Source organism: Ranitomeya imitator, chromosome 3 (assembly GCF_032444005.1).
Source record: "Ranitomeya imitator isolate aRanImi1 chromosome 3, aRanImi1.pri, whole genome shotgun sequence".
Classification (NCBI taxonomy): Eukaryota; Metazoa; Chordata; class Amphibia; order Anura; family Dendrobatidae; genus Ranitomeya; species Ranitomeya imitator.
The window spans coordinates 229,566,352-229,584,593 of record NC_091284.1 but is presented as its reverse complement, the minus strand read 5'-3'; the positions used below and the strand labels follow the sequence as shown (position 1 = coordinate 229,584,593).

The 18,242-nt window shown below is 45.0% G+C and overlaps 1 protein-coding gene across 10 annotated transcripts in view; it reads left to right on the top strand.

Moving 5' to 3' along the window:
* Positions 1-7,095: 7,095 nt before the first annotated feature.
* The window catches only part of NUCKS1 (nuclear casein kinase and cyclin dependent kinase substrate 1), an 88,478-nt gene continuing 77,331 nt past the window's right edge, over positions 7,096-18,242 (top strand). For 7 of the 10 annotated variants that reach the window (XM_069756239.1, XM_069756241.1, XM_069756238.1 and 4 more), the window contains exons 1-2: positions 7,097-7,585; positions 17,503-17,546. In XM_069756239.1, the coding sequence (XP_069612340.1) occupies positions 7,569-7,585; positions 17,503-17,546 (61 nt within the window). In that variant the 5' untranslated portion in view covers positions 7,097-7,568. Of the gene's footprint in view, positions 7,586-17,502; positions 17,547-18,242 lie in introns of all 10 variants that reach the window. The other 3 variants (XM_069756242.1, XM_069756240.1, XM_069756235.1) reach the window with 1 other exon arrangement.

Genomic DNA, 18,242 nt, shown 5'->3' with positions numbered 1-18,242 from the left:
GACGCTGCAGCGATCGACATCGTTGTCGGTATCGCTGCAGCGTCGCTTAGTGTGAAGGTACCTTAAGTGCGGCCACCGGCATTAGGGGCTTATCTACAGCATTGTAATGCTGTACATAAACCCCCGATGTAACCTGAAAGGTAAAAAAAACCAAGTTAAATTATTCTCACCTGGGGGGGGGGGGGGGGGGGGGGGCGGTCCGGTCCGATGGGTGTTGTGGTCCGGGTCCTCCCATCTTCATGCGATGACGTCCTCTTCCTTGCTTCCTGTCGCGGCTTCTGCGCAGGCGTACTTTATCTGCCCTGTTGTGGGCAGCGCAAAGTACTGCAGTGTGCAGGCGATGAGCTTCTCTGACTTTTCCCGGCCATCGGACCAGACCACACCGGACCGCCCAGGTGAGTACAATCTAACTTGTTTTTCTTACCTTTCAGGTTACATCAGGGGCTTATCTACAGAATTACAAAATGCTGTAGATAAGCCCCTAATGGCGGTGGCCGAAGCTTATATACGAAAAAGTAGGTGACATATTCCCTTTAACATCCTCAATAATCAGAACCTCCCACTCCCGTTTCCAAGACTTTTTACGTGCTGTGTCAATTCTTTGGAATGCACTACCCAGGTTAATCCCCAATCCCCACAGTTTTAAGCCTGCCCTAAAAACACATTTGTTCAGACTGGCCTACCGCCTCAACGCATTAACCTAACTATCCCTGTGTGGCCCATTCAAATAACTTAAACCATAATCAGGTTCCTCGCATCATGTTTTCATACGCTTTATGCAGTTAATAGCCCTCTGTGTCTGTACTGTTACATATGTAGGCTGTTAACTGGTTCATGCAGCTTCATATGAACAACCGTTTCTTACACTATGGCTGGTCCGAACAAGGAAAGCAATTGTTACCATCCACCTTTCGTGTCTCCCCTTTTCCTCATAGATTGTAAGCTTACGAGTAGGGCCCTCATTCCTCTTGGTATCTGTTTTTATATGTTTATTGTTATGCTGTAATGTCTATTGTCTGTACAAATCCCCTCTATAATGTAAAGTGCTGCAAAATATGCTGGCGCTATATAAATAAAGTTATTAATATTATTCCTAAAATTCTGTTTTACCACCTACAAAGAATGGAGAGGACAGTAATTTTTATCGTAGGTACACTTCAACTGTGAGAGACAGAATCTAAAAATAAAAAACAGAAAATCACATTGTATGATTTTTAAATAATTAAATAGCATTTTATTGCATGAAATAAGTATTTGAGCACCTACCAACCAGCAAGAATTCTGTCTCTCTTAATTTTTCTTTAAGAAGCCCTCCTACCATTTACTCATTAACTGTATTAATTGTACCTGTTTGAACTTGTTGCCTGTATAAAAGATACCTGTCCACACACCCAATCACTCCAACCTCTCCACTATGGCCGAGACCAAAGAGCTGTCTGAGGACACCAGGGACAAAATTGTAGACCTGCACAAGGTTGGGATGGGCTACAGGACTATAGGCAAGCAGCTTGGTGACAAGGGAACAACTGTTGGCATAATTATTGGAAAATGGAAGAAACACATGACTGTCAATCTTCCTTGGTCTGGGTCTCCATGCAAGATCTCACCTCATGGGGTAAGGATGATTCTGAGATAGGTCAGGAATCAACCCAGAACTACATGGGAGGACCTTGTAAATGACCTGAAGAGAGCTGGGACGACAGTCTCAAACAATACCGTTAGTAACACACTACGCCGTCATGGATTAAGATCCTGCAGGGCACGCAAGGCCCCCCTGCTCCCGCTATAGCAAATGTCTAGACCTGAGTCCAATAGAAAATCTTTGGAGGCAGCTGAAACTCAATGTTGCCCTGTGACAGCCCCAAAACCTGAAAGATCTGAAGAAGATCTGTATGGAGGAGTGGGCCAACATCCCTGTTGTCTGACCTCTGTAATTGCAAACAAAGGTTTCTGTACCAAATATTAAGTTCTGTTTTTTATTGTATCAAATACTTATTTCTTGCAATAAAATGAAAATTAATTATGTAAAAATCATATAATGTGATTTTCTGGATTTTTTAAAGATTCTGTCTCTCACAGTTGAAGTGTACCGACGATAAAAATTACAGAAGTCTCCATTCTTTATAGGTGGGAAAACCTGCATAATCAGCAGTATAACAAATACTTATTTTCCTCACTGTACCTTTGATCATGGTGGCCAAAGAGTTTTATTTTAACCTCATCGGTCTACACGACTTGTTTCCAAAATGCATCAGGCTTGTTTAGATGTTCTTTTTCATACTTCTGACACTGAATTTTATGGTGAAGATACAGGAGAGGTTTTCTTCTGATGACTCTTCCATGAAGGCCATATTTGTGCTACTGTATCTGAACAGTAAAACAATGTACCACAACTCCAGAGTCAGCTAAATCTTTCTGAAGGTCAAGTGGGAGTCTTGATTTGCCTCTCTAGCAATCCCACGAGCAGCTGTCACTGAAATTTTGCTTGGTCTTCCAGACCTTATTTTGACATTTACTGTTCCTGTTGAAGTCAACCTGTTAGCAAAATTGTGCTCAGTAACCTACAGACACTGTTGGATTGGCGCCATTATACTGATTAACATGATACCTTGGTTGATGAAATACATCTTTTGGTTGTTGTATATACTTTTATTCAGTTTATTAGATTCTCGTGCTTCGGAGTGGGCCTGTTTGGGGGGGGGGGGGGCCTTTATGTGGTGCTCTGCTTACATATTCATTTGTATGGCTTATGACAGGTCACTGATCCCTCACTGACCTGCCCCCTGTTTTACATACTGTATATGTTATGGTTTGGGAGAAAAAAAAATACATTTATCATGCAAGCGCTGGCACCTGCTCTGTAGCATGATTGGATCTATAATATCCATATTTTTATTTTATTTAGTTATATAAATTGCTTGAGAACAATAGATGCTACTGCTTAAGTATTTTTTAGACAGTAAGATATACAGTATGTAAAATAAGGGGCAGGTCACTGGGAGATCAATGACCTGTCATAAGCCATACAGATGCATCTGTAAGCAGAGCACCACATAAAGACCACCCCCCCACAGGTCTGCCCCAGAGCACGAGAATCTCATTAACTGAAAATAAAGATTACAAGGCTCTGACTCCACAGCCAAATTACATAGAAATACATTGTTCAGAGCAGTGGATTTTTAGGTCTCTATTCTAGAGGGAGAATTTCAACCTATAAAATTACTAAAAAAAAAAACCCACACACACTTAAAATGTAATTTTTAATGTGTTTTTTTTCTAAATAATAATCACAAATCGGCAAATAGCATGGACATATTTGGTGTCCTTGTAATCGTAACAACCCACACAACACAGCGATCAGATTATTTACGGGAATCGGTAAATGGCATAAAAATAGTGTGATTTATATTTCTTACATATTAAACCCATAAAAAAATGTAACAATGTAACGTTGAGGCCGTGTTCACATGTAGCGTAAATGCTGCATTCTTTCTACTGCTTTTTCTGCATGTTTTCTGCAGGTGTCAGCACCTGATTATTGTGTGTTTGCTGTGTTTCTTTTAGGGTATGTGCACACGTTGTGGATTCTCTGCGGATCCGCAGCGTTTTTTTGAGGTGCAGAAACGCTGCAGATCCGCAATTGATTTACAGTACAATGTAAATCAATGAGAAGAAAAATGCTGTGCACACTTTGCGGAAAATCCGCTGCGGAAACGCTGCGGTTTAAAAGAAGTAGCATGTCACTTCTTTTTTGTGAATCTGCAGCGTTTTTGTACCCATTCCATTATAGAAAACTGCAGGGGTAAAAAACGCAGCAAATCCGCAAGAAAACTGCAGCAAAAACGCACAAAAAACGCTGCGGAAATTCACAAAAAACGCAACAAATCCGCAGGTGCGTTTTCTGCCAGGAGAGGCAGAATCCGCACCAGAAATTCCTAAGCCTAATCCGCAATGTGTGCACATAGCTTAATGCGTGTTCCCCCGTATCTGCTGCGTTTTGGGTGCAGATTAGTGATGAGCGAGTGTACTCGTTGCTCGGGTTTTCCCGAGCACGCTCGGGTGACCTCCGAGTATTTATGACTGCTCGGATATTTAGTTTTCATCGCGGCAGCTGAATGATCTACAGCTACTAGCCTGTTTGATTACATGTCGGGATTCCTTATCAACCAGGCAACCACCACATGTACTCAGCCTGGCTAGTAGCTGTAAATCATTCAGCTGCCGCAATGAAAACTAAATCTCCGAGCAGTCATAAATACTCGGAGGTCACCCGAGCCTGCTGAGGAAAACCCAAGGAACGAGTACACTCGCTCATCACTAGTGCAGATGTGACGCCATGTCACATACAGAAAAGCTTCTATTCGGCGCTTAAAAATGCAACAGCATTTTTTTACCATACTCCACATAGAAGGCTATAGAGAAAAAAAGCTCCAAATCCACAGTACAGTATCATTCACCAGCGGTGACATAATCACTGGCATTTTCCCATGGTCCTGAGGTCACCGCAGTTTAGCCCAGCCTCGATGTCACCGCTGGTGAATGATGCTGCGCTCTCAGCAGCTTATTCACCAGTGTTTTTCAGCCGGGACAGTCGCATCTTGGCACTGTCCAGGTTGAAAACTATTTAGTCCCCAGACATGGATTACAGCATGGGACAGGACGACGGACAGGTATGGTATATTGTTGTTTTTTTATTTTATTTTTATTACAGGAGATCGTGAGCTACGGGGAATTAGGCGCTGTAGTAAGTATGGTTTAATTTAGAATATTGAAGGAGTCTTTGTCATTTTTTCAAATAAAGGATTTTATTCTGACTGTCTTTATTTAACAAATAACTATAGGATTAGTAATGGAGAGGTGTCTTATAGACACCTCTCCATTACTAAGCTGTGGGCTTGATGTCACCTGACAAATGCGCCCCCCATGTTAAATATAGGGGCGCATGCGTTGCCGCGGTTGCGCCCGACGCATCGCAAATGTGAACGTTGCCTTAACCCCACTTGCCACCGCTACAGGGCAAGTGGGAAGAGCCGGGCAAAGCGCCTGAATTGGCGCATCTATTAGATGCACCTTTTCTGGGCAGCTGCGGGCTGCTGCTTTTAGGTTGGGGGGGCAATATCCATGGCCCCTTACCAGCCCGAGAATACCAGTCCCCAGCTGTGAGCTTTAGCAATGCTGGCTGTCAAAAATGGAGGGGACCATACGCCGTTTTTTAAAATTATTTAAATAATTTAAAAAACAGCGTGGGGACCCCTCTATTCTTGATAACCAACCTTGCTGAAGCTGACAGGTGAGGGTTGCAGCCCCCAGCTGTGCATTTTGCCTGGTTGGTTCAAGAAAATAGGGGGAACCCATGTTGGGTTTTTCATTCATTTATTTTGTTAGATCGCAGGCAGCGGTTGAGGGATACATCGTTCATCCGCTCTTGCTGTCACTGTTATTAGCGGCAGCAGGTGTGGGATGATGGGCGTAAGAGTCCCAAAAGCCCCCATCTGCTGTCATCGTTCGGACTTTATTATAACTCTTATCATTCTCCTCTGCTTGCGCCGAATGCCGGCAGAGCAGGGAAGACTGATGAGAGCCGGCTTCAGCATCTGCCGCCAGGGAACAGAGCTTACTGCAGCGTTTCTTCCCCGATGCCGATGTGTCACACGGAGGACATCAATGTGTTCTTCGTGTGCAGGACGTTTTGCCGTCCGAGCTGACAGTAAAAAACGGACATGTCTACATTTGGGGCACACGGTCCATGGAAACACACTGATATGTGCACAACAGACCCATTCAAATCTACGTGTGAACATGTCTCCGGTACGTGTGAAAACTGTCACCACATGTACCGGACACACTGTACGTCGCAATGCGTCATTTTTGGAAAAAAACGCATCCTGCAAATGTGCCCGCAGGATGCGTTTTTTTCCCATATGACTATACGTCGCGTCCGTCGTGCAGTGGATGCGTTTTTTTTTGCCGGACCGTCACAAAAAAACGTTCAAGGGAACGTTTTTTCGTACGTCGCATCCTGCACTTTGGAGTGCGCATGCCCGGGCGGAGATCTCTAGCTCCTCCCTGGGACTTTAGAATGGACAGCGGATGCGTTGAAAAACTGCATCCGCTGCCCACGTTGTGCCGAATTTTAACAACGTCCGTCGCGCCGACGCTTAGCGACGGCCGCGTACCGTCAGAAATGTGAAAGAAGCCTAACGTGTGAAAGAGGCCTTACAGACCAAAGAAAAGCTAGATGTCATATAGTGAAGCTACCTAACGACGAGAAAGTTCTGGCGGCTCCGAATGTGAATGAAGGAACGAAAAATAAATCCACAGCTCTCAACTAGTGATAAGCAGGACGTACAGATGAAGTTGTGCTAACCCTGGCTAATCAAAAGCCAAGTCTTGTAAATGTTTTCCCTGTTGCTGCATAAAACTGAATGCTGCATAGGTGACAGTGCAGATGAGAAGTCATCTTTTTTTGCATGAAAATTGGATTATTTTATATGCGGTTGTGTGAAGTGGAATTAACTATACAGAATTACCACTTCAGGGTTGTGGGACTGTGTTATGGCTCCTAACGTCTGGTAGAAAGAAGCTAATCCCTCCATCTCACAGAACATCCATTTGTGATGTCCTCCATTTGCTGTGTGCTCTGGCATTGAACACACATTGGGGCAGTGATTTCTGACAGGAAGTTCAGAGAAACATGTCTCCCCCCACGAGTCCTGCTTTACCTCACGTGCATGTACACTCGTTTATTGACGATCTGCATAAATCAATTCGTTGTACCTTAAGAAACTAAATAAACGCCCCCCTTCATCCCCTCGAGGCACAATGGTAAGTGTCCCGCGCCAACGGCATGGCAGTGTGTAACAGGCGACATGGCGCTGTCGCGAATCTGCCGTCTTTACACTCTGAGGTAGAAACCATCTTCCATTTTCGTGTGAGGAGTGTCCTCTCAACCACACCCGCTATTCTAGGCCGCCGCACCACCTCCACAGACCTCCTTGTAGCAAATAATTTGCAAGAGTGATGTTTTGAATAATCCAATCAGAGGGCTGTGTGTCGTGACCGAGCCAATGGCATTCCGAGGCGTGCACCCAGCGGGTTAGGCTGCTGCCTTGGCTTAGGGGCGCGAGGCGGCGGTTGGGGAGGGGGGGATTCGCAGACTGAGGCAGCGATAAATTTTGCATTTTAATTCGGATTAAGGCTTGTGTAGGTGTCTGTATAGGGGGTGGGCGTGACTGGCGAGCGATACTCGTGCGCACACTACGTCGCCTGGTGGTAGAGTAGCTGCTCAGCCCCGCCTCCACCGGTTTTCCCGCCTCTTTTCACTCCTTGCTCAGACGGCCATTAATGTAAGGTTTTCCCGGGGAAGAAGGGATAGCTGGGATTTTTCTCCCCCCTTCTTTAGTAGGAGAACACATAGGCTTAGGCCTCCTATCTCCCACCCCCCTCCTTTTAGCAACCCCCACCCTCCATAAAGCGGCCTCCCGGGGGTCTCATACAAAGGAAGCCGCTCGCCCCCCTCATCTCCCACCTCTTTCGACTGTTGTCGCTGGTTAGTGTCCGCAGGAGCCATGTCCAGGCCGGTGAGGTGAGTAGAAGGCCCCGGAGAGCAGGCCGTGTGCGCACACGTGTGGGGGGATATTCGAAGTCTCATTGTGTCGTATGTATGGGGGGATCGTGTGAAGCTGAGGAGGCAGCCATGGCGCCTGCACAGCCCGCGCTGTGTGATGCGTGCACAGGTGTGCTGCCCTCCATTGTAGGAGCGCACTATGGCTTCTGCCCGCTGGCCTTCGCCGTGATGCGAGCTGAGGAGGGCGGGATGAGGCTGCTGTGGTCTCAAGGAGTCCAAGCAGGGCTGCTGAAACCGGGAGCTGTAGATGTACGTCCCGGCTGCTGACGCCGGGTGCTGTAGATGTACGTCCTGCCTGCTGTGCACTACACTGAGGGGCTTGTGTTATATCGGGAGCGGGGTAAATCTGCCATAACTCGTATGATATTTCTACGTTGTAGTCTTTACAAGTCCTTATACATGGAGGCTTGTAGAGTGGGTTCCAGAGGGTTGGGCTAGCAGCTGTTTTGGGGGGAAGGGCAAAAAGTATACACATTGCTGTGCCTGAACAAAGGCTGTGGGGAATACAAGACCCACGATCCGACCACCAAGCACATTCCCTGGTACACCTGATGAGCTCATCTCACTGATCTATAAATTCATAGAAAAAGTTTTGTTGATGTCACATTTGGGCAAAAAATATAATTCCTGAGAACTAAGGACAAGTTCACACGTTGCTGATTCCACATTTAAAAAAATCTACAACACAAGTAAATTGCGCTTTTGAAAATCTCATTCACGCGTTACAGAAAAAAATCCACATGAAAATGAAAGCAATTTCCAATCTGCAGCATGCTTGTCCTGTTTTTCATTTTGGATTTCACCATATTCAATGCTTGTGTAATGAATAATGACATCCTCAAGTAACGTGTATTTGTTATGGAAATTTTGAGTGAATATGGCCTAAAGATCACATCTTCTGAGGGGCCTAAAGGTGGTTATTCCTGAACTTACATGTATCCAGTAAAGCGACAAATGACATGGATCTTTAATGTTACCATGTTGGGGAAGTAAGATGCATACATAATTGGGGATTCCTTTTTGAAGCCACGTCTAATAAGTCCTTTTAGTTATCATTTTAGGATGCCTGTCTTTATTTTTTGGCTTATTCAATGAAAGACGGCAGCTGCTTTATTATAGCGCCATTTATTCCATGGTGCTTTACATGTGAAAAGGAGTACGCATAATAAAAAAGTGCAATAATCTTGAACAAAACAAGTCACTGACTGGTACAAGAGGAGAGGACCATGCCTTTGGCGGCTCAATCTATATGGGTTGTCACCCAGCTTTTCCACACTCCGGCATGGGAGAAACATTAGTCTGAGGAGTTGTCAGTCAGGCTTCCGTGAAAGCTAGATGGCAATGGAGGGTAATTTTGAGAGCAAAAATTTGCCTGAGAATTTGATTAAAAAAATTATTAAAAAAGCACCAATAATTGAAGAAGAAAAGAGACATTAGCGTGCAAAGCCTCCCACACAATTATTCAATTGTACAATAGATAAAAAATAGGCAGTACTCCAAAATTAGCAAAGAAAATAAGGATCTTTAATGCCCGTGGGGCAACTTTTTGGTTACAAAGAACCTTGGGGGGGGGGGGGGGGGTTCTGTATAACTGACATGTCACCATGCCACATGGGCTATTAATGGTTCTTTTTTTTTTTCTTTCTTTGGACTGTTGTGCATGTATATCCTTTACTCAATTTGTACGTCTACTTATGTGTAAGCTGCATGTTGCCTATACTAAAGGATTGGGCATGCACGTTTGAGATTTCACATAAAATTTTAGTTCTTGGTTATTGTGGTAAAACAGTGATATTTCAGCACAACAAGCAGGTTTAACTACTAGATCTGTAGGGGTACAACCTCTGAGACTCTAACCCAACAGGTGATTTGATGAATAGAACTGTGGATGCATATGTGCTACTATTCTGTAACCTTCATTCTCAAATTTCTGCCTTTATGTGTAACCCTTCCAAATTCTAGTTCCTTGTTCCTGCCTTAGGTGAGGGTCTGTGTGGTCAAACACTGATCCAGTAGTGGTAACTTGTAGTAACTAGAATACCGTATTTTTCGGACTATAAGATGTACCGTACCACAAGACGCACCCCAAATTTTTGGTGAAAATTGCAGAAAATTTTTTTTTTATAAGATGGGGTCCGTCTTATTGTCCGAATTTACAGTATCTTACCTGAGGGCTGACGGTGGCAGAGCAGGGTCACAGGAGGGATGGTGGCGGCAGAGGTGGGGTGATGCGGTACGGCGTGCATCTGAGCAGGGTCCCTTCCTGCTTAAATTGGCGACGCCACGGCCTGGTGTCCATGGGGGGGGGGGGGGGGGGGCGGTTTGCAGCAGTGGTGTGGCGACGGCAGAGGTGCGGGGATAATGAACAGTATGGCGTGAACAGGGTCCCTTCCACAGGTGAGGTGATGCAGCGGCCCGGTATCCAATGTGAGCAGCAGAGCCGGATTAATTACCGGTTTCTCGGTGGCGGCGGCCATCTTCCTGAGGCCACGCGTGCACAGATGAAGTGCTCTGCTTCCTAGGGCTTCAGGAAAGAGGCTGCGCGTGCGCAGATGGAGATCGCGGCAGCCATTTTCCTGAAGCCGAGATCGGCTTTAGGAAAATGGCCGCCGCGATCTCCATCTGCACACGCGTGGCCTCCCACGGCCATTTTCCTGAAGCCCTGGGAAGCAGAGCACTCCATCTGCGCACGCGCGGCCTCAGGAAGATGGCCGCGGCCACAGAGACATCGGTGATTAACCCTGCTCTGCTGTTCACATTGGATCCCAGGCCGCTGCGTCACCTCACCTGTGGAAGGGACCCTGCTCACGCCATACCACTCATCATCCCCGCACCTCTGCCGCCGCCACCACACCACTGCCGGTAAGCCTGCATTACGACTATAAGACGCACCCCCCATTTTCCTCACATTTTTTTGGGGGGATAAGTGCGTCTTGTAGTCCGAAAAATACGGTACCCCTTGAAAATGCATCTGTCAGAAGGATCCACTATCGTAAACCATCCATATGGGCATGCAGTTCATAGCTGGATAAAACAATACCTTGTCATGTGATCCAATGTTTCATTCCAGAAAAAATCCAAGTCTTCCTGAATTTCTCATTACATTTTTGCAGCTCTCTTCACAGTCATGTCAGCTCTGCTGACCCAAAGGGCTTGAGATTGAATCTGAAGCACTAAGAGGAGAAAGCTGCAAGTGTTTAATGGGACATGGCTACTGTGTTGGTTGTAAACGCACAGCTCTGTAGTGAGAAGACTCAGTCATTACATGTCTCTACCTGGTAACGCCCACTCATTCAAAATAATCTCTGGAGGCAGATTCTCGGGGAGATCTAGGTCTGGCCCATAGATCTTTACATTCAGAAAAATGTGGATTTCTGTACAATAAGATATTGACTTGCAGATAACAAGGTATCATTTTATTCACCTTTCTATGACTTGCATGCTCATATAGATGGCTTAGAAGCATGGTGGATTTGATTTAAATCTAACTGATTTAAATCACGATTTAAATCACTAGTCAGTAAGGCTTGATTTAAATCAGTGATTTAAATCAAAGTTTCTACCTAACTGAATTTGACTCCGCAGAGGTCCCAGCCTCTTCTTCACGGCAAAAATGTTACAACATGAACAGAGTTGAGAAAAAGACCTTAAAGGGAACCTGTCACCCCAAAAATCGCGGGTGAGGTAAGCCCACCGGCACCATCGGCTTATCTGCAGCATTCGGTAATGCTGTAGATTAGCCCCCGATGTTACCTGAAAGAGGAGAAAAAGACGTTAGATTATACTCAGGGGCGGTCCCGCTGCTGGTCAGGTCGGATGGGTGTCTCTGGTCTGCTGCGGCGCCTCCCATCTTCATTACAAGACGTCCTCTTCTGATCTTCAGCTCCGGCGCAGGCATATTTTGCTCTGCCCTCTTGAGGGCAGAGGATAGTACTGCAGTGCGCAGGTTCCGGAAAGGTCAGAGGCCCGGCGCCTGCGCACTGCAGTACTTTGTCTGCCCTCAACAGGGCAGAGCAAAGTACGCCTGCGCCGGAGCTGTGGCTGAAGATCAGAAGAGAACGTCTTGTAATGAAGATGGGAGGCGCCGCAGCGGACCAGAGACGCCCATCTGACCTGACAAGCAGCGGGACCGCCCCTGGGTGAGTATAATATAACGTCTTTTTCTCCTCTTTCAGGTAACATCGGGGGCTTATCTACAGCATTACAGAATGCTGCAGATAAGCCCCTGATGCCAGTGGGCTTACCTCACCTGCGATTTTCGGGATGACAGGTTCCCTTTAATCCTATTGTTCTACAAACCTATGAATACAGAATCAACCCCTTCAGTGCCAAGTCCAAGAAGTTAGACAATATGTTTCTGATTGTTTGGAGTGGAATAGATCTGCACAACACAAGAAGAATGTGAATCTAAGTGTGAGGAGGAAGAAGGGCAAGCAGACAAGAAAATGAAAGTGAAACTTTGAGCACAATACTGCAGCATAGCCACAGACAGACAAGTCTGGATCTGTTTGTGTGTACGATCTGAGGTTTATTACATTCTTTCCTTATAATGGCAGCAGGCCGTAAAAGAGACCCAGTTTGGGAATAATTTAATGAAGCTCCTTCGCCTATCGGTAAGGCAGGCATGAGTGCAAAATGCAAACGATGCAACAAAGAGATGCAAGGCCTGGTGGCGCGAATGAGGCAACATGAGAAGTGCGGTGATGAAGATGACTCATCTCCATCACCGCACTTCTCATGATGCCTCATTCGCGCCACCAGGCCTTTGCATCTCTGTTGCATCGTTTGCATTTTGCACGCATGCCTGCCTTACCGATAGGCGAAGGAGCTTCATTAAAATATTCCCAAACTGGGTCTCTTTTACGGCCTGCTGCCATTATAAGGAAAGAATGTAATAAACCTCAGATCGTACACACAAACAGATCCAGACTTGTCTGTCTGTGGCTATGCTGTAGTAATGTGCTCAAAGTTTCACTTTCATTTTCTTGTCTGCTTGCCCTTCCTCCTCCTCACACTTAGATTCACATTCTTCTTGTGTTGTGCAGATCTATTCCACTCCAAACAATCAGAAACATATTGTCTAACTTCTTGGACTTGGCACTGAAGGGGTTGATTCTGTATTCATAGGTTTGTAGAACAATAGGATTAAGGTCTTTTTCTCAACTCTGCTCATGTTGTAACATTTTTGCCATGAAGAAGAGGCTGGGACCTTTGAGGATTCAGTTTTGAGAACTGCGTAAAGGCCCCTTCACATTAAGCGACGCTGCAGCGATACCGACAACGATCCGGATCGCTGCAGCGTCGCTGGAGAGCTGTCACACAGACCGCTCTCCAGCGACCAACGATGCCGGTAACCAGGGTAAACATCGGGTAACTAAGCGCAGGGCTGCGCTTAGTAACCCGATGTTTACCCTGGTTACCATCCTAAAAGTAAAAAAAAAAACAAACAGTACATACTTACCTACAGCCGTCTGTCCTGCAGTGCTGTGCTCTGCACTCCTCCTGTACTGGCTGTGTGAGCACAGCGGCCGGAAAGCAGAGCAGTGACGTCACCGCTCTGCTTTCGGCTGACCGACGCTCACAGCCAGTGCTGGAGGACAGACGGCTGTAGGTAAGTATGTAGTGTTTGTTTTTTTTTTTTACTTTTAGGATGGTAAACATCGGGTTACTAAGCGCGGCCCTGCGCTTAGTTACCCGATGTTTACCCTGGTTACCAGTGAAGACATCGCTGGATCGGTGTCACACACGCCGATCCAGCGATGTCAGCAGGAGTCCAGCGACGAAATAAAGTTCTGGACTTTATTCAGCGACCAACGATCTCCCAGCAGGGGCCTGATCGTTGGTCGCTGTCACACATAACGATTTCATTAACGATATCGTTGCTACGTCACAAAAAGCAACGATATCGTTAACGATATCGTTATGTGTGAAGGTACCTTAAGGGTGGTTTCACACTTGCGTTTTTGTCTGCAGCGTTTTTTTTCCTATATTTAACATTGAAAACGCATGCGTTTTTGTTTGTACGCGTTTGGTTGTGTTTTGAAACGCATGCGTTTTTTTTCTGCATGCGTTCATTTTCAGAAATGCAACTTGTAGTATTTTTGAGAGGCGTTTTTTGGACCAAAAAAACGCATGCGTTTTCATGCTTTTTTTTGGGTCAAAAAATACATTGGAGTCAATGGGGACGCATGCGTTTTTTTTTTGTGCATGCGTTTTTTTTATATTATAAAACCAGAAAACACACTGATATGCCACCCCCCAACATAAAGGTGATAAAGGGATCCTACCCCTACCCCTAAGGGATCCTAACCCTAACCCCTTTAGGGGTAGGGTTAGGATCCCTTAGGGTTAGAGGTAGGGTTAGGGTTATGATCCCTAACCATTTCTGTTTATAGTGGGTTTTTTACATTATTTTGATGATTGGCAGCTGTCACACATTTCTCAGCATGCGTTTAAAAAACGCAAACGCATGAAAAAACGCATGTAAACGCATCAAAACGGCGCATTTTTTTCACCACATGCAAAAACGCATGCGTCAAAAAAACGCAGAGTTTGCACACTACATGCGTTTTTCACCATGCGTTTTTTACCGCAAAAACGCACCCAAAAAAACGCAAATGTGAAACCAGCCTTAGTAAAGCGAGCGTCTGTGATAATATAGGAGAAACTGCCCACTAATCCTACAGAAACCTCTGGAAGAGCATGGCATTGTGAATGTTACACACATACAGCCTTTATTCTACTGAGTTAAACAACTCGGCTTTATCTCATGATGGAAGAACCTTTGGATTGTAAAATATTTTCCTCAAAAAGCAGTTTATTGAAAGAAATCCGATTTAAATGAAAAAATCCGATTTTTTTTTTTTTTTTTTTTTTTTTTTTTTAATAAAAACATTGATTTTTATCCACCCTGCTTAGAAGGGTTTATTCTATTGATGGGAGTTCCTTTAAGGACTAAATGGAAGAGTACCAGGAACAGAATGTCCACTAAAATGTACATTTAGCACAAGACAAACTGCATTTACATTTGTCACAAAATGTATACTCAAAACCCCCTTTAAGATGATGTCCACTGTGAAATATTGTTTTCTAGGAGACTGTCAAGATAACTTGTTAGGGAAGTCCATGCACTTAAAATATGCTCTACAAATGCATGACCACCGCACCATATTTTATGGTAAAAGTGCCTCCACAACAATACTACTTTCGCATGTAAATTTTTTTGCTGATACCTTACCCTTAGTAATAGCCAAATTTCAGAAAAGGTCTGTGAAATGTGAGATATGCATGGGTTTGTTTTTTTTTTTTTCCTGTTTCACTCAAGATCTTAAGTGTTGGACTCCTCAGTATAGGAATCTTCTAAATCGCTCTATTGGTAATTTTTGCGGACTTTCTGCTACACGGATTCCATCATGTGACGTACCACGACGGATCCTGCGTCCATAGACTTCCATTCTAGCCAACAACGTATGCCGCAGGATCCGTCGTGGCACGTTTTTCTGACAGACAAAAAGCGTTTCATTGTACGTTCTTTTCCAGATGACGTGTTGACAAAGTCCGACGGATCCAGTGCACGACGGATCCAGTGCACGACGGATGAAACGTGTGGCCATGTGTCGCGATCCGTTGCTAATACATAATAATAATTTTTTCTATGAGAACCACACATCCTGCAGGCAAATTCGCAGGATCCGTTTTTCTCACAAAACGACGCATTATGATGGAAAATGAAAGACGGAAGTGTGAAAGAGGCCTAACTCAAGACAATGTTCGTGACGTATTGCTCGGACTAGCCGTTGGCTCTCCTGAGCCAAGCAAGATGGCATGTATTTCTATGCGGCTGTCACACTCGGGTTAGGAGATCCCAAAGAGTGATATAGAAAAAGAAATATAAATGCAGAATTCTGCACTATAATTTTAATTTTTTTTTTTTGTGAAAGTGTAGGTAAGTGATGAGCGAACATTCTTGGATAAGGTATTATCCAATCATGCTTGTGTGCTAAGAGTGCCTTGGGCGTGCTTGAAAAATGTTCTAGTCCATGTGGCTGCATGTCTTGCTGCTGTTAGGCAATCCCCGCATGTGCTACGGCTGTCTAAGGCTAGGGTCACATTGCGTTATGTGACTCCGTTTAACGGACTACGTTATAATGCGGTGTAACGTAGTCCGTTAACGCCGCCATTGATTGTAATGGCGAACGCATCGCTATCACATGCCCACATTGGGCGTACTCTAGCGATGTGCCGTCATTTGAGTGGCGAACCGAACGCTGCATGCAGCGTTCGCGGTCCGTTCCTCGCTAGCGCAGATCGGGGATCTGCGGGCTCGGCTAACACGATCCCTTTTGAGGTATTGCGTTAGCGCAGCCCGTAGCGCTAAACGGACTGCCCTAATGCAATGTGACCCTAGCCTAACAGCTGTGGGGACTTGAACAGAATTTTTCAAGCACGCCGAAGACACTCGGTTAGCACACAAGCATGCGCTGATAAAACCTTATCAGAGCATGTTCTCACATCACTAGTAGGTACACTTTAAATTGTAGAAGACCTATTGAATTGCGCAGTTGACTCCTGCATTTGAAAATCTACATGGGCTATAAAGGTACCGTCACACATAACGATATCGTTAACGATATAGTTGCTTTTTGTGACGTAGCAACGATATTGTTAACAAAATCGTTATGTGTGACGGCGACCAACGATCAGGCCCCTGCTGGGAGATTGTTGGTCGCTGGGGAAAGTCCAGAACTTTATTTCGTCGCTGGATCACCTGGTGACACCGCTGAATCGGCGTGTGTGACGCTGATTCAGCGATGTCTTCACTGGTAACCAGGGTAAACATCAGGTTACTAAGCGCAGGGCCGCGCTTAGTAACCCGATGTTTACCCTGGTTACCATTGTAAATGTAAAAAAAAACACACTACAAACTTACATTCCGGTGTCTGGTCACGTCCCTCGCCTTCAGCTTCCCGCACTGACTGAGCGCCGGCCGTAAAGCACAGCGGTGACGACACCGCTGTGCTCTGCTTTACGGCGGCCGGCGCTCAGTCAGTGCGGGAAGCTGAAGGCGAGGGACGTGACCAGACACCGGAATGTAAGTATGTAGTGTTTTTTTTACATTTACAATGGTAACCAGGGTAAACATCGGGTTACTAAGCGCGGCCCTGAGCTTAGTAACCCGATGGTTACCCGGGGACTTGAGCTGTCTGTGACAGTTCTCCAGTGACCAAACAGCAACGCTGCAGCGATCAGGATCGTTGTCTAAATCGCTGCAGAGTCGCTAACTGTGACGGTACCTTAAAGGGACACTGTCACCTGAATTTGGAGGGAACAATCTTCAGCCTTGGAGGCGGGGTTTTTGATTCACCCTATCCTTACCCGCTAGCTGCATGCTGGCTGCAATATTGGATTGAAGTTCATTCTCTGTCCTCCGTAGTACATGCCTGCACAAGGTAATCTTGCCTTGTGCAGGCGTGTACTATGGAGGACAGAGAATGAACTTCAATCCAATATTGCAGCCAGCGGGTAAGGAAAGGGTGAATCAAAAACCCCGCCTCCATGGCTGAAGATTGTTCCCTCCAAATTCAGGTGACTGTGTCCCTTTAAATGTTTGCGTGTTATGTTGCATATTGTAGTGTTGACATCTAATCTATCTTTATCTTGGAAAGCCTTTCTATGGCCCCACTAGGATTTAAAGCCAAACTGGATAGGTTGTGTTTATACAAACCTCCACTAGGGATTCTGCTGGGATCACTAAGAGCCAAAGTAAAATCTCCAGCCACAATTTATTTTTTTCTTTCTTACATAGACGCTAGCAAATTAATGTAGTAATGACACTTCCACTTAATGTTTTGATGGGAAATGCTTCTATTTTTCAGGAACAGAAAAGTGGTTGATTATTCGCAGTTTCAGGATTCTGATGGTATGTAAACTGGCCTCATTTTCAGTGTGATTTTTAGCATGTTACATAGCTAAATTTTTTGTATTAATTAGTGCGTTTCTCAGTGTGTGTGTGTGTGTGTAGATATATCTTATCTGAGAAATCTACTTTTCCTCCTGGGCAGAAATCTCCGTTCCCAGGTAAAATCTGTCTTCAGAGAATACAGATTTTTATATTACTGAGACGGCAGTTTGTTAATCTTATGATGATGCTCGTCGTCCTTCTTTAACCTCTTTCTGACATCGGATGTAATGATCTGTCCGTGTGACCTGGGCCAGTTTGACCATGGACTGATCATTACGGCCCTTTTTGTTTTATTACACATTCAATTGTGGAACTTATTATTCAAAGATCTATTGATTTAAATTAGCTTTGTTCATGGGGAAAGTCCATTTTATAATTTGAATGCATGTTTGATGGGGTTGATCAATGTAAGTATGAAAACCAGAACAAAGATCTCATAGGATTACATTGAGAGCTTTGACTGGTCAGTTGGTAGTTGCAGCTACAAGATGGAGGAACATAACCAGAAAGAACAGAAGACTGAGGCTGGTAAGTATAGTACAAGAGGCAGGGAGCAGACATCAGGGATATACAGGTGCATCTCACAAAATTAGAAGATCATCAAAAAGTTAATTTATTTCAGTTCTTCAATACAAAAAGTGAAACTCGTATTGT